The 16,618-nt window shown below is 41.8% G+C and overlaps 1 protein-coding gene across 3 annotated transcripts in view; it reads left to right on the top strand.

The window, feature by feature from the left end:
* BROX (BRO1 domain and CAAX motif containing) overlaps positions 1-16,280 on the top strand; it is a 16,747-nt gene extending 467 nt beyond the window's left edge. For 2 of the 3 annotated variants that reach the window (XM_042051553.1, XM_042051554.1), the window contains exons 2-13: positions 1,534-1,664; positions 2,325-2,431; positions 3,928-4,024; positions 5,337-5,432; positions 6,087-6,159; positions 6,486-6,591; positions 7,152-7,241; positions 7,996-8,081; positions 9,376-9,457; positions 10,473-10,623; positions 11,276-11,435; positions 11,909-16,280. In XM_042051553.1, the coding sequence (XP_041907487.1) occupies positions 1,564-1,664; positions 2,325-2,431; positions 3,928-4,024; positions 5,337-5,432; positions 6,087-6,159; positions 6,486-6,591; positions 7,152-7,241; positions 7,996-8,081; positions 9,376-9,457; positions 10,473-10,623; positions 11,276-11,435; positions 11,909-11,995 (1,236 nt within the window). In that variant the 5' untranslated portion in view covers positions 1,534-1,563 and the 3' untranslated portion in view covers positions 11,996-16,280. Of the gene's footprint in view, positions 98-1,533; positions 1,665-2,324; positions 2,432-3,927; positions 4,025-5,336; positions 5,433-6,086; positions 6,160-6,485; positions 6,592-7,151; positions 7,242-7,995; positions 8,082-9,375; positions 9,458-10,472; positions 10,624-11,275; positions 11,436-11,908 lie in introns of all 3 variants that reach the window. The other variant, XM_042051552.1, reaches the window with a different exon arrangement.
* The last annotated feature ends 338 nt before the right edge of the window (positions 16,281-16,618 follow it).

Below are 16,618 nucleotides of genomic sequence, written 5' to 3'. Positions count from 1 at the left end.
GGGCCGGGCCGGGGTCCCGCGGCCTCGGGAGCCTTCAGGGAGCGCCCCGGGCCGGGCCGGGGTCCCGCGGCACAGCGGGGACGGCAGCGCCGCGCAGGTGGGTGCGCACGGCGCGACAGGCGCTGCCCGATGGACCGGCCCCGAGAGGTGCCGGCGCGATGAACAAGCCCCCTGCTCGGGCAGGAGGATCTGGACAGTGCCGGCGGGTTGCGGGCAGATCTTCTTGGTTTGTTTTTGGTTTTTTGTTTCAGCAAAGGTCCAGAGTGTTTTATGAGGATGAACTTAAGGGATTCCAAAAGGACCACGAGGTGATGGAGGTCCTGGGGGGTCTCCAGTCCAGCGTCCTGCTCAGAGCAGGGACAGCTCCGAGGTCACACCAGGGGGCTCAGGGCTTTGTCCGGCGAGGTTTGGAAAACTTTTGAGGATGGAGAGCACACAACTTGTTCCTCAGTTTTTTTGTCTTCATGGTGAAGGAGTTTCTCCCTTTATCCAGTAGGGCCTTCCCATGTTGAGGATGTGCCCATTATGTTCCATCACCATACACTGCTGTTGTAAAGCTCACTGCAATGCTTGTGTTATATTTATTTGCTGAAATTGAAGTAAAAGAAAAGAGATGGTCGGGTTTATCTCTGCTCTCCCAGCCTTCCAGGTCAGATACACTTATGTAAATAGATCCCTGTTTTCAGTCAGGGTTTGTGGTTGCAGGTTCATTTGTGCCAAAGGCCCCCAAATACGAGCTGTTCACAGATTGGCCAGACACAGTGTAATGGTCTCAATGAATTAAGATTTAGAGGAAAAGAGGAGGGAGGCTCAGGGATGACCTTACCACTCTCTACAACTCCCTGAAAGGTTGTGGCAAGTTGGGGATAGGCCTCTCCTCCCAGGTAACAAGTGACAGGAGGAGAGGAAAGAGCCTCAAGCTGTGCCAGGGGAGGTTCAGGTTGGACATTAGGAAGAATCTCTTCACAGAAGGGGTTGTTAAATGTTGGAACAGGTTGCCTAGGGAGGCGGTGGAGCTACCATCCCTGGAGGTGTTTAAGGAAAGCCTGGACATGGTGCTCAGTGCCATGGTCTAGTTGACATGGGGGTGTTCTGTCAAAGGCTGGGCTCAGTGATCTCAGGGATCTTTTCCAACCTAATTGATTCTGTGATTCTGAGATATTTCTCATGTAATTTACGGGTATATTCAGCCTTGTGCAGGAGGTAACAAATGTGGTTTTTTTCCTATGAATGTGTGTGCTCACATAGAGCTACCACAAAGTAGGTGGTAGCTTTTGCCCTAACTTGAAATAGTTGCCTCAGAAAGCATTTGTATCTCAAGAGAGTGCAAGTCTCACACTGAGCACATGGATGATGAGCACAAAGCACATGGAAGCTTGGCATTTCAAATGGGGAAAAAAAGAAGTTAATTTCAAATTAATTTCTTGCCTAGTTGGTTACATTTGGAATATCTTTTTGTGAGCAGAGGAGCATGATGTGCAGCACCTCAATTGTACCTGTTCCTGCAGCTGATCTTTCCTTTCCCCTCCTTAGATTTGGCATAAACAACATTACAGGAAGAAAATGACCCACTGGTTCCATCGCAACCCTCTGAAGGCTACAGCTCCTGTTTCATTTAATTATTATGGGGTAGCCACCACTCCAGCTGCAACAAAGGTTTGCAAGTAAGTGTACTTGGGACTGACTTCGATCTGCCTCTTACAGTTTGAGGGACATCCTTAAAAGTCATGGTTGCTCTTTGGTTTTTGAGCTCAAGGTGGCTGCAGATGTGTAGGCAGGGAGGCAGTAAGACATTGCTAACACTGAACATTTGCTTACAGACAACAAATTCTCCAGTTTTTGACTCTCTGAGTGCTCAGCAAGGCCAATTACAACAATGCAGAGGCAAAAGATGAAAACCACTTCATTGTCTTTCTGATGACTGTGCATTCCTCTGCAAAAGATTGCTTCATTTCCATAAGTGGATAAGGCCTGACTGTTCTGTTGTGGATAGGAATGTAATGAAAAGGGATCTCAGCTTATTTTGCAGATCTGTTCTTACCTCTTTATCCCATCATCCCATTCTAATGTCAAAGAATGTTCCTGTTGTTACTTCCCTTTCCTCTCTGTGCACCCAGCCTCTTGGTAGGTAAAGGCATAGTAATTTTAGTGTTAGAACAATAGATTGAGTACTGATTATCCACTGCTGTGTGTCCAGAATGGATCATACTAAAGAGTCAATTATATGTATCCAGAGGAGAAGGGAAGAATCTTCTGTATTAGTACATTTTTGAGTAGAATTTCTTAGGGTTTTTTTTGGGGTTTTTTTCTCTTCTTTCATTCAGTGACTTGAGGTTATCTCGAGCACGGCTACTGGAGCTGTTCACAGACTCGAGCTGTAATCCAGAAATGATGAAGAATGCAGCTGACTTGTACTTCTCACTCCTGCAAGGTAGGATAATTTATTAGCAGTACTACTAATTCACCAAGAGAAGCATCAGCTGAATTTTAATGGCACTTCTCAGAATGTGCATTGTGCTGATCTCCTGTAAAGAAGCTTTGCAGTTCTCAGGAAGGAGAGTGTCTTCATGGGTTCTGTGCTTGATACCAGTGGTGGCTGCTCACCAGGCCCCTTCTCCAAGTTTTCAGTGTCCTTTGTGACCCTGCCAGTACTAAGTGCTGGCAGTCCTGCCCTCCTGCTTTTAACCTCATTCTGGTGGAGGAGAAAATGTCTATTTGTCTTATGTGTTTGGTGGTGAGTTTCTCCTCAAGTATAAATTGAGTCAATTAATTAGTTGATATCATTTACAATTCAGTATAAACTGCTGGTTTGGGTAATACTAGACCATAGACTTCTGGCAAGTTTACCTTCTACTGCTGCTTGTCTTAGGTGCTCATTAGCATGGTATCTTCATTTTCAGTAGATGGTTCACCTGTGATGACACATTCCTGTTGAAACTTTCCTTCTGCCAATATTTTGATAACGCTGTCGTAGCAGTTGGGTGCTCAGCCAGGTTTCTTAGGACTGGGTTTTCAGGAATCAGCTGATTTGTGGAAAGTGGGATCTTTCAGTCTGTGGGAAGTAAACATTGGTTTAGTGAGGCCCTGGGAGAGTGTAGGCTAATGCCACATCTAGATAAAGGCAAGATAAAAATACCTGTTGCTACAGCCGAGATTTGGAGAGTTTCTCTAGGAAAATATCATGCTTGGCCACTAAAATCATCTGCATGTGAAAGGAACAAGTATTTTCTGTGCTTATAAAAATGTGACGCACCGAAAGCTGTAGCCGCAGCCGCTGCTATGGCAAGCTCTTGGCCTCTTAAAATCTGTAAGACCTGATCAGACTAAGGCCCTTCTCAAGCCTCCCTAAAAAATTCCTGGGCCTGCATATGCTAGAATTTGAACATTCCATAGCATTAGCTTCATCCCACTGACTGCTGTTTTCTGGGCTTCTGGACAAAAAGAGCCAATTTCCTGTGGCCCTGGAGATAGATGATGACTAGGTTAGTCCATGCTTAGAAGCCCTTTTCCCTCTCACTGTTGACCAGGCAAGTTCCCTGGAATTTCCAGGTTGCCACTGTGGTGGCAGAGATAGCCACTCACCTTGAACAACCTCAGCCATCCTGTACCTGGGCCAGTCCCACTCCCAACTTGTCACCATATGGGACTAGCAGACATCTGCCAGGTTTTCCTTGAGCAGTCAGGATTCTCAGGGTTGAGTTGGTAATGTGCTGGGCAAGTTGTTTCCTGGAGTAGCCAGTTGGTTTTTTCCACATTTTGTTCTCAAGATACTGAGGAATAAACACCTCAGGAAGTAACATGGGGTTTTGAGGGGTTCAGCAAGAAACATTCCTTTATCTATATCTGTATTCTTACTGATCCCTCTCCTTCATTACTCGTTTGTTTCCTACTTGAGATTGCCTTTTGGTACATTTGTTTATTCCATAGGTTTCATCCTTTCACTGGATGACTCTTCCCAAGAGTGCAAGTTGAGATATATCCAGAATTTCAAGTGGACAGACACATTACAAGGACAAGTCCCGAGGTGCGTGTGCTTCTCTGGGTGCGGGGTATGCAGCTGCTGTCTGCTGCTCTGTTACACACATGCACCTGTGCCACCCATTTGAGGGGAAACAGAAATGTAGCAAAGTCTTGAACACAAAGTAGTTTCTAAAAAGGTGTTGCTGTGTTTTTGGTAACTGCCCTACTGTGTTAGGTGTTCTGAAGTGTACGTGGCCTTTATGTAAAGCTGTGAGAATGCACAATAATTGTAGAAGGGTCTTAGTTGATCTACAAACTGAACCTGCAGTTGGCTACAGCACTACAAGGAAGAGCCTTGAGGGTATTGGTGAGTTGAGCATGGTAACAAAGCTCACTGCAGTTTAAAGCTTCTTCCTTTGGCACTATGGCCTGACCAGCAACTTCTGTGTGTTTTGGGGTTCCAGTGTTGCTGAAGATCTGATTTTGTTCTTGTCCTCTGAAGCTCTGAGTACATGTACTCTTGGTTCAAACAAACAAATCTTCTGTTCCAGTAGGAATACAGATCTGTAACCTTCTGAATTACTCACTTGTCTCTTGCTATTGGAGGTGATTGTGTTGTATAACCACACCTACCAATTTGTCAAGCTTTAGCTAGGAGTGCTTGACCTCCTCAAAGCTTTTACTCCCCTTGGAAAAAAATCTGTTGATTAGGACTTTCTTCTAATTTTCTCACGGTCACACACACTTGTACTTGTGCCAACATTACTCTTCCCTCTCCCACATCTTTCTTTTTAAAAGGTTTGCTAGTTCCTAAGCTATACTGAGCTTGTGATTGCAAGTTCAGTCTTTTCAAAGACTGTTTTTAGCTTCTGAAATATGCTGCTATTTGCACATGCTGTTTGTCTGCAGTTACATAAATACTTGAAATAACATTCATTTGAGAGAGTTGTAACAGACTCTGATTTATTAACTTAGCAGTACAACTTTAAAGTGGACATTCCAGGGCAAGGCTTTCCACAAAATGTGCCATTGAAAAAAAAAAAAAAAAAAGAGATGGAAAAATGTCAGCCACACCCAAAGCTAAACAAATCTCAAGTTACAGTTTTAAAATAAAAGTTCCCAAAAGGGAAGGGTGGGCATCTGAATGTGGGAGATTCTAATTATGAGCTCTTAAAGGGAACAAATAAAAAAATTGAAGTCTCTCTTAGGCAGTTCAGCAGCTAGGAAGTTCTGAAGTGCAGGTTGTTGACATCTTAAATGAAAAATGTTTTATAGAAAGAAATGTTGACTTCTGCTACATGAACTATCAGCAGAGAGAGATTGTCAGAACAAAACTGAATGCATTAAGATTTTGGGGGGTTTTTGTCTTTCTTCAGTGCCCAGCAGGATGCAGTGTTTGAACTGGTTTCTATGGGATTTAATGTAGCTCTATGGTACACAAAATATGCATCAAGACTCGCTGGAAAAGAAGAGTAAGTGGTTTTCTTTTCTTAATAATTCTACTCCAGCAATACTCCACCAAAGATTTAGCAGGTTCTGGGGTTTGCCTGCTGTGAGGCATGTCCAGCGGAGACAGAGGAGTTCCAGGAGGCCTTTATACACAAGCACTTCAATCCCTTCTTGCCTCTGTAAACCAAGTGGATTAGTACCACGTGATGGTGATACAGAGAAAGTGTCAGTTGTGAATAAACCCTTCATCGCCCCGCTCCAGGTACCAAACTGAGGTTCTCAAAATCACAGGTCTGCTGTCTTTTAGCCCTACAGACTTCTAAATCCTTGGCTTTTGACACTGAGGTTGCCTTTTACTTGAGAGTCATCATAGGATCTTACGCGTTTGGGTTTTTTTCACGCAAGTTCTATTTGATTCTTTAATGATGGGACACTGTAAGAACACTGTAAGAACATTGTACCCTCCTTTACTCTGAGGGTAGCACAGCAGTGGGATAGGTCACTTAGGGAATCAGTGGACTCTTGATTCTTGAAGGATTTATGATTCATCTAGACAAAGCCATAACTGACCTGATCTACTGTTGCAAATTGTGGTGCTCCAAAGCAGGAGGTGGGACTGAATGACACCTAGAGGCCCTTTCTAACTATAATTTTACTGATTCATTCTGTTTTCTCAGTATCACAGAAGATGAAGCAAAAGATGTTCACCGCAGCCTGAAAATAGCAGCTGGGATTTTTAAACACCTGAAGGTAGAAGGACTTTCTTTGCTGTCTGTTCTTCGAGGTGTCTCCAAATACTTGACTTTTTGTCTTAGAAAAGCCTTTGCTATACTCACACACCTGAGACCTCCTGAATGATACAGGAAAAAGAAGGATGTTAATATGTTTTGGTGCCTCTCAATCCCTGCAACTCGTTCCCAATGGCAGTGGAACAGTAATTTGTCTTTCTGCCCATATTGTGCTCTAGTGTGGGCAGCTGCCTTGGGACCTTCACTGAGTGTGCCAGTTAGGAACGAGGCACTTGTTTTGCACTAGTATTAAGCCTAAAGTAACTCTGAGACTTGCTTTGTATTTAGGAAAGTCACATTCCAAGATTGATTACACCTGTAGAAAAGGGAAGAGATTTAGAAGCTCGACTTATAGACTCCTACATCATACAGTGTCAAGCTGAAGCTCAAGAAGGTACCCTCAAATATACATTGGTTGGGTGTGGGAAATGACTCTTTGTGGGTCACTGATGTCTCATGAATTCTGCTTGCCAGCAGGATTTTTTATACTCCTGAAGTACTGTGGCTTAGTGGGGCAGGTTGCTTTTAAAGAAACTTAAGTTACAATTTTAGAAGGAAAATGCCAAAAATCAGTCTGGTATTACATATATAATATGGAATATCTTTCACTTTGGCAGAATTGTGTGTGGCACTCCTCCCTTTTTCTTGTTTTTTCCTTTCTTGCAACCCTTTCACTACCATGCTTGCCTAACATAAATTCCCAGTTCCTTTACTTTAAAATGTGTGCAGCTTCTGTTTATTAGCTAATCTTAAGGCTAACATTCCTTCAGTTTTTCTATTAAACTGGAATCATTATATCCAAGAAACAATCTGTCTTTATTCTGCTGTTTGCTTGACTGCACAACATCTATTTTCTGTTCATGCCGGGGTTTTAAAACCCTAAACGCCTCTGCTGATTTGATGTGATGGGACATTTCAATTAAATTTAAACTGTGGTGTGGAACTTTTTTTCAGTGACAATTGCTCGGGCTATTGAGCTGAAACACAATCCAGGCCTAATAGCTGCTCTTGCTTATGAAACAGCCAACTTCTACCAAAAAGCTGGTGAGTGTCTTGTTTTATATCCTTAGTGACTTGGTTTATGCATTCTTGCCAGCAGACATGCTTTACCCATCCATAAATTGAATATTAACACTGTTCTTGGTGGATATGGAGTGTGTATTTAGCTTCTATTTAGCACATTTAAGGCTTCAGTTATCAGCATGTATCTTGATAAGGCCTTTTGGTTTTGTGGGAATCTTTTTCTGTAGCTGATGGTAGGAAATGTTAATGACAGAAGACAGACTAGCAGCAGACAAATGGCCTGATGTAAATAGAGCATGTTCCAGCTGCCTTTGGGCAGCAGATCATGATGCAGAGCATGGAGAGTGCAGTGGGTTAATTATGTACCACCTTCCAGATGAGTAAGATGATCTTTGGGCTTACTGAGCCAAGAGGGAGGAGTGCAGAAGTATGGGGGTCAGGAGAACATTGTAACATGTGTCTCATTGTAGGTCACTCCTGGAACTTGAACTAGGAACAAGCTTTGAAATGCTGCCTAAAAATACTTAGGAGAATTAGCCATCCAAACTTAGTGGACGGTAGTTTCAGGGATTCTAGGGACAACTGCATGATAGCTGCGTATTTCTGGGGTTTTTCTCATAGTTTCTCTGTGCTTTTGCAGGAGTAATTTTTGTCCCTTGTTTCTGGATACTTTGTAGTTAGGATCTTTTGCTAAGTTTAAGAATTCTGGTCTTTTAATGTGTTTGGGGTTCTTTCTGGAGATGTGTTAAGAATAACTTTACATATCTATTCATAGATCAAACATTATCCAGTTTGGATCCAACCTATGCAGGTAAATGGAGGAAGTACTTAAACTTGAAGAGCTGTTTCTATATGGCCTACGTAAGTACTTTGGGTGGCAGTAGTCACAGCTTGTTGTCTGGCTGCCAAGGGCTGGATAGGGAATGGGGGCTAAGTACTGCCTTGGCTTTCTTTCCATCATGTGAAGAGGGATTGTGCAGTGTCAGTGGCATTTGACGTGTTTTCTTGGAGCCAAATGAAATTGCAGCAGTGTGGATTTATTGTGATCACGGATCTTTAATTGAGGCCATTCAGGCTGAGCATAATGGTCATCTCTGTTATCTTCATCACAGTCTGATCCTAGGCACAGTTCAGAGCTGAGCATCTTTTGGAAGGCTCTGAATGAAACTGCATCAAGTACCAGTAGGTACCATTCCAAGAGCTGTCCCTATTTGCCTGATGGATCTCCTAGCAAGTGCAGTGGGGCCCTTGGGATCCTCAGCTGCTTCATTTGCTGTGTATTTCTTGTAGCCTGCTACAGCCTATAATTTGTCTTTTTTATACTGTACAAAAGGCCCAAACTAAGCAGGTAACAGCATTGTCTTTCTCTTAGGGTGAATGTCTAGCTAAAAGCTGCTTGCCTTATTAGCAAGTGTGAGAGGTGAGGGAGGGTCAGAGTTGTGGTACTTCTCCTTTTTTTAATTTGTGTGATCTGGGCAATGGTAGATTTAGATAGAGTCGTACTGTGGCAACAGGCACTAAAGGAAGGGAGGCAAGGTAGGCAGTAGTTGGTAGGATTGTTCCTTTGCCTATTGTATTTACTATTTAAACTCAACTCCTGATAATAGATAACAGTTCTCACTGGAATGCAATACCACCTTCAAGCATAGATATGAAAGAATGGGACTTTTTGGGGTGGAAAAGTTATTGGAACTATGACAAAATATCTCAGACAGCAGAATACCTCATTTTTTCCAGATTCAGTGATGTTTGTCGCAGGTGGAGTTTTTGAGTGTTCACGTGGTTTTAGTTATCAGTCTTAGCTTTGCAAACTTACCTGGGGTTCATTCTGTTTCTATGCTGGTGCTTTCTATGCTACAGTGAGAGCTTGAACTGGCCTGTGTGCCAGTGCTTTTGGTCAAACACCGTTGTGCAGCTCAGTTAGACCTGAGACAGCTCGGTTCATACCAAGCGTTTATGGGTCTGGTTCATAGTGTCCATGCTGAGCTGCATCAATGGTTCAGTGAATGCTGCTTTGACTTGCATTCCCTGGCTGTCACCTACCTGCAGGGAATGGCAGCTTCAAAGAGCTGCAGCTGGTGTAGGGAGCAGGAGAAGGGAATTGGTGCAGGAAGTGCCCAGTGACGTTGGTAATGATTTTGTCCTCTCCCATCAGGCATACTGTTACCATGGCCAGACTTTGCTGGCGAGTGATAAGTGTGGGGAAGCAATCAGATCTCTGCAGGAATCAGAAAAATGTAAGTGTGGTTGAGACTGGATTACAGGGTCTGATGATGCCATGCCTGTTCTGTTTTGCTGGATCGTGTTCATTTGCTCTCCCATAAAGCTTTTATCTGCCACCTGATGGAAATTCAGCACACCTTTAAATAGAGACAGTGTATTTTTTTTTTGTCTTATCAAAGACTGTCTTTCATAACAGTGCTGCAGAAAATTTCGTCTTCACTTCTCAGCCTGGCTTAAAAAGTGGCTTTGAACTGCCTGCAATATACACTGTAAAAACCAATGGTCTGGTCATCCTGTTTTTTGGTTTCTAGAGTAGTGCAGCCATTTCTGCTTTGGAGGTTAAATAGTAAATCTAGACATGCTTGTTTATTTTTAAACAGGTTTCAGTAACTTATTTCCTTTCTCTTCATTTGAAAGGTAGATTCAGGCAAGTTTGCAGCAGTTCAAGGTCTTCTTCCCAGTCTTCTCTCTTCAAAGCTATTGCTACCACAACAGCCTGCATTGCATAACTTTACTGCAATGTATAGAAATGCTCAAATCTTCAAATTGGGAACATCAGTATTAATTGTAAAAAGAAATAAAAAATTTATTAAGAACAAACTAAGTTGGATTAGTTGGAGTAAAACAAATACTGTTCTGCTGTTCAGAGAAGAGTCCTTCTCCCACTCCATGTTGTTTATTGTTGTTTGGTTTGGGACATCAGCTGTGTGTGGACACCTTCATACCCTGTTTTTCCCTACCACATGGCACAGTTCTTGGGCTTATTGTTGCATTTGGCACCACACATAAGAATGCTTTCCTGCATCTGCCCACCCAAAAAGCTATCTTTTTCTTTTCCTGTTCCTAGTCACTTGTTGGATGCAGTAAATCTTGGCTGAAGTGCTGCCTTTGAACTAGTTTGGTTTTGTTTCTAAGAAGAAAGAGGCCTGAATGGATTCTGGTGTCTTCTAAGACTGAAGCACTGTAGAGCAGAGCCATGATTTAAGAGGGTCATGTAAATAATTTTTACTTCCTTTCTTTCTTGCGAAGTTTTTGCCAAGGCCGAAGCATTGTGCAAAGAATATGGAGAAACCAAAGGGCCTGGGACTACTGCCAAACCTTCTGGACATCTTTTCTTTAGGAAATTAGGAAGTTTGATTAAGAACACACTAGAAAAATGCCAGAGAGAGAATGGATTTATGTAAGTAATTCATGGCTGGTACAGCACTCTGTATGAAGTGTTACTACCTCCTTTGCCTTTATTTCAGAATGGGATGGTAAATTTTACTCTCCAATTGTTACATTACTTTAGGGCATGGCATGTAACTTACAGATAAATTTGAGATTCTCTAATTTTCTCTCAGCAGATTTGCAGTGGGTCTGTGCTGTCCCACTCTGTGTCCTGTTCCAGTTCAGCAGGGTGGGTTGCCCTGTAGCCAGTCTTTGGGGGGGCTGCTGTGTTGTTGCCATTATCCACTGTGGCACATTAAGACTGTTTAGGAGAAGAACTGTCCTTTTCATCTTTGGGAAGTATTTTAAATCCTCATTTGTATTTTGAAGGGGTTTTTTTTCAACAAAAGATGCTCTTCTCATTGAAGCACTGGGAATAATGGTTATTAAGTAGGAGAAAACCCACCACACTATTAGGGAACAAACAATAATACTAAGAAGGAGTTGCTTTTGTTCTTGTGAATCTTGCTGGCAAAATGCATGTTAGGCAGTGCCTTAATGAAATGGAAGAGAGCAGCAGTGATTGCCATTGTGAAAACCCAGATTGCTTAGTTTAAAATTGCAGACAAGACTTGCAGAGATGGTGCATTGTATTTTAAGTACTTTTCTGTATTCTGTTCCAGCTATTTCCAGAAGGTGCCAGCAGAGGCTCCCCAGCTGGAACTGAAAGCAAACTATGGCTTAGTAGAGCCTGTTCCTTTTGAGTTTCCTGCCTTGAACACACACTGGACTCCTGAAACAGTTGCAGCATTTGATCTCACCAAGAGGCCAAAGGATGACACTGTAAGATAATCCCATGTGCTGTTCTTTCCACTAGCTTTATTCTGTGTATCATACAGTTAGCTTTATTCTGTGTATCATACATATACATATAACACTCCCCAGCTCAGTGTAGGAAGCAGACACAAGGCTACCACTTAAGCTCATCCTTCTGCTGTGCCAGGGGCAAGTCAATTAACCTCTGCCACACTGCCAGCATCTAGAAATTCAGGTCATTTTTTACTAAGTCCTGTAACATTACAAGAGTGAATGCTAGAGAAAGATTCTTTTTTAGAAAAGGATTCATTTAAGGATGCTGAAACAGAGAATAGTTAGCTTTTCCCCCTTGCTTGAGGCTTACTCAAAGTCTTCAGCCTTGAAAAGAGAGGGGACTGTTAGATTATAACATGTCAAGTTAGCTGTGCATAAATACTGTGCAGATACAGTGGTTTGTACTTGTGGTATTAAGTTGGGGGTTTTTTTCTTCTTGTTTGCAGGCTAAACCAAAACCAGATGAAGAAGTAAAACCTCTGAAGGAACCAGATATAAAGCCTCAAAGAGACAGTGGATGCCAGATTTCTTAAATGCCATAAGTGCTTTGAATTCACTTTGAAACTCCTATTCATGGGACTCTGGGGCTTTAGTTCTGATCTCCCTTTTTTGATTCTCCTTTTTTCATTTAGAAGACTAATTTAATTTACCTTTGTTAATATGTGTCTATCTTCCTTAAGAATGTGGTAGATTTTTAGGAGGTTATTTATATCTGAATTATTTTTGGTCTTAGTGGGATATCATAGAATGAATGGGCTTAAATGTTCCTATTGTGCCTCTAGGGAGTTTCTTTTTGTGGGTTTAGTTTTACACACAAATAGCAAAGGAAGTATCATGATTGTAATGCTTGAGGATTTTTCCATTACCTTATATGCTGTATCATGTCCAGTTCTGCAAACAGAAGTTTGCATGAACAGTTATATTTATTCAAGTTTTGTCATTCAGACTTAGCACCCTGTTGTGTTCCAATTCACCTAACTGTAGTGAGGGAAGAAAATCTGGGTTTGGTTTGTAACACTCCTATGGTATTTCACAGGACTTTCACAGAACCTGGGAATCCTCAAGTTCTGCATAACTGGAGCACAATTTATGTTCTGAAACTATTAGTCTCCGTTCTTTTCTCTACAGATTAGGGTTTTTATATCAGAATTTGTAGTAAGGTACCTTAGCTTGTCTGTTCTTTAATCAAAATTCTTGAGTATCAAAGTGTATCTGAAAGTGATGCAGCAAGTAATATGAAAGTGCTTAAAAGCAATGCATCACTGTGACATTTGTTCAGAGTTTTTGAATCTTCAAAGCTTTGTTAAGTTTGGAGGCTGCAGACAGTTCAGATCTCCTGGCGCTGGAGTTCCTGAAGCTGTCATGCTAAGGTAATGGATTTGTAAGCTGTGTTTCCATCTGGGTGGTGTCTATAAGAAGCTGTCAGGAGAACAGGGAGGAAAGATGAGCTGAAGAGCTGATGGCATAACTGGGAAGCCAAGCTCTAGATTTCCTTTATGCCCTGTGTAAACAGTGCTGCTTCTCAGCTTGTGCAGTATTTCACTGAAATCAGCTCTTTCTGAAGAAAACTTGCCAAAAGCCAAGCCCAGTCAAGGCTGAGAAAGAAAGGATTTTGTAGAACTTGCTGCTTCCATTTCTGCCTGCTGTGGAAAATGTGACAGCATTCTTCAGTGCTGAGCACTGCAAAACACCCATGACAACAAAAACATCTTTCTGATTTGCTGCAAATGCAAAGGAATATGATGCATATGTTGAAGTGAGAGCCTTGCAATCCCCAGCTGCTGCACTTCTCTTTGCCTGAGAAAGAAGCTGGGCAGCCTGACAAGGTTCACCCTTTTCAGCAAATGTGATGGCATCGGCACTTACCATGATGTAAACTGTAAACACATTCCTCACTTTGTACTCTTTGTTCACCTTCCACTGTGCTGTAATTCAGTGCTTCTAAAATCTTTCATGGTGCTTGGAGTCACTTAGCTTAGAGAGCAGGTGTGTATCTCCTTGAAGGTCTGTGGCACAGAAGCTGTTGAGGATGTTAATAGGAAGCTCAAGACTCTTCCTGAGATACTAGAGCAAGCTACAGAATTTGTTGCTACAAAAGGCAAAGAGGTTTTTAATGCTGGCTGTTGTGGGTTGATCAAATGCAGACCTCCTTGCTTCCCGTGCTGGATTTTTCCTTCTGTCAGTCCTGCACATAAAAATAAGTGTAAAGTGAGCTGAATTTCTTTGGAAGAAGTTTCTGTTCCGCAGGGGCCTAGAGGATAATGAGTATCAAGAAGAATACATATCTAAAATGGCTCCATTTCTTCTGGTGCTGCACAGGGACCTGGGCTATGTTTCATGAAGAGTTACTCAAATCTGTTCATAACTTGATCAGTTGACTCAATAGACTTCTTGCATTGTTAAAAGACCAGCCTAGGTTTTGCCAGAGTGGAGTGTGGAGTTAGTTTTCTTATATAGATTTTAATTCTAAAAATGTATTCCAGCTGTAGTCATCAACATTTGCTCAGCCTGCTCCCTTTAAGGATTGAGATACAGTTAACTCCGTTTCATAATCACAATTTTTTAGTTAGTCATTGTTTCTCAGAATTCTTTGTCAATATGTACACTTCTCAACTGAATTAGTTTTCTTTCTGTAGATCCTGTTTTCCTTCCCCTCATTTTCCCTTCCATCTGCTACAAACCGTGGCACAGACTTAGCCTTGCTTGCTAGTGCACGTGTAGATCCTGGGACTCATTTCCAATGCAGCTTTTACCCATGGGTGGGTTCCAGTATAGGAATATCTTAAAATCAAATTAACAAATCATGACTAAATCGTTCCCAAACAACTTGGTAGGAGAGATTATTTTACGGACTTGGAATTCTTTGGACGCTTTCTCAAACCAAGTGGTTTGTCTGAATCAAGTTCACTGTAAATAGTTTGGGGCATAACCAAGTGAATTGTGTCAGATGATGACATTGCTTAAGCCTAGCCGTGTAACCTCTTATGCCATAGCTGTTTCAGTAAATATGATGTAGTAGTTTAAAAATAGACTAATGGAACAAACTAATTCACTTAACATGTGTTGCTTTTCAAGACAAACTTTGTTTACTTGTAGCTAAAATCCTGTGGCAAACATTGGATGGTTTTGCCAAAAAAGAAGAAACTGGAGACTGTTTAGTTTGCAAAGTAGAGAGAGCTGTGAGGCAATGAGCAGCTTTCTCTTCTGGTTTTGTTGGGTAGTAGGAATTACTGTAAATAGGATATAGATTAACTGATCAATATGCTTAAGAATGTGGGTGAATGAACTGGGAGTTTCAGTCAATCTGGAAACCCAGCAGCCATGTTCCTTCTATTATAGTTCCCTTTAGTAATTTTTAAGAGTGAGGTATTTTGAATGGTGACTTTTTAATATTCTAATGCTGCAAGAGCCTGATTTTGTGGCCTCTCTCTGGTTTTAGAGGTTCTCATGGCTAAGCCTGCAAATCTTATTGGTGTAAATAGTCTTTAAAATTCTGTGCCCCATCTGAAGCAGGACAGAACTGCAGCTGAATGAAATACAGAGTGCTGGGCCCTCTGTTTTGTGCTTTAAGAAAAGCAGTGATTGTCTTTAGTCTACTATAAACCAAACCATTAAGCTCTTTGTAGGATTTCTATTCGAATACACTTTCTCCATGTATTTAAATACACTTCCTCCATGTTCCGTGTTCCTGGGTTTTCAGTAGTTACTCTCCATCCAGCATGTGACAGCTGAGGGACTAAACCTGGCCCTTGGATGCTGATGTCTGCCTCCTGGATTTGATAGAGGAGTTTTGCCTGTCAGCCCAGGGATGGAGTTTGGTCACTTGGATGTTCAGCATGGATACGTGGTGTGTCTGTAAAGATGGTAGTGGTTCATACAATGAGCAGGAAAATGGATCCCTGTGTCTGTGTAGAATAGAGACAACTTTGCACTTTAGAATTTTCTTGTCTTGCAAATTTGGTACAATACAGTATGGTTGTAAATACTCCTTCATTTTGTTGCACTGATTTCAGTACTGTGCTATGGGTGAGGTTTTAATGGGAAACATTGCTAAAATGTATTTTTAATTGTGTATAAAACAAACTCATGAAGCATATCTCTGCCATTAGTATTGGGGAGCACAAGAGGAGGCAGTAGTTCATCTGTTTTCCATGGGAATTCCAAGAAGTGAAGACTTTCTGTCTGTTGGCTGCAGGGTGAAACATTTCATCCTACCCCTGTGTCTGGTATCTAAACTGAAGTTTCAGCATTAACATAAATCCTGTTCATGCCTATTAATTATTCCTGAAAATATTCTGTCTCTAAAGATCACTGTTAAATCACTATAGTAGTGTAAGCTGCTTTTTCCCCCCTTTTTCTGTGTTTTTTTCCTGTCACTGGCCCAGCTGAGTGAGGAATAAAGCACAGTGAGTAAGACTGGCATAGAAAAGCCCCTGCAGTGTGTACCTGTCTCCAGATTGTGAGTGCAGTGTAAAGGCCTTTCCACAGGGACCATTGGTTTCACTCAGACCTTTCCCCACTGGTGATGTTCTCAAATTCAACAAAGGTCCCATGGCAACCAAGGGCACCCTCGATTAGCTTTTTATGTAGGAAGGCCTCCCTCCTTTGGTATTGGTGCCTTCATGGATAACAACCTTCCTGAAGTCATCCTGTACTCCGAGTAATCACACTTCAATGGAATCAGCTCTGAGATCACTGACCGAGCAGCCTTACTTTGTGAAGACAGTCACCATGCAGTCTTAAGCTTCATAGTTGGAAAATTTGTATATAACCACAAATTTCAGAATACCATTTAAAATAAACAATCTTAGAGTATCACGTTTTGTTTCATTATTTAAAATTTTAGCTATAGTAGCAAGGAAAAGGCTCTGTCTTGAATGTTACTTTCTGCAATTTAATGCAACTTTATTAATTATAGGGAATGCTTAATCCTTGCTTAAAGGAGGACTTAAATAAGGAAGATACTTATGTGAAGTGGGTGCATGTGGAAGTAGTAGCTACAATGAAGCATGTCAAGTCCTGGGGCAGGAAGAGAGGAGATGGACTTCCCAAACTCCTGTTCAGAAAAAAGAAAGTAATTAGGTAGGATTTCTTATGGCTATACAAAATCCAGTACTTGCCAAGGTCTGTGATATTGTGGGATATTCTGTATACAA

This window comes from Corvus kubaryi, unplaced genomic scaffold (assembly GCF_017639235.1).
Source record: "Corvus kubaryi isolate FWS band 111438036 unplaced genomic scaffold, C.kubaryi_AGA036_p1.0 76, whole genome shotgun sequence".
NCBI classification, from domain to species: domain Eukaryota; kingdom Metazoa; phylum Chordata; class Aves; order Passeriformes; family Corvidae; genus Corvus; species Corvus kubaryi.
Note: the sequence above shows the minus strand (reverse complement) of the source record. Positions and strands in the feature narration are given on the sequence as shown.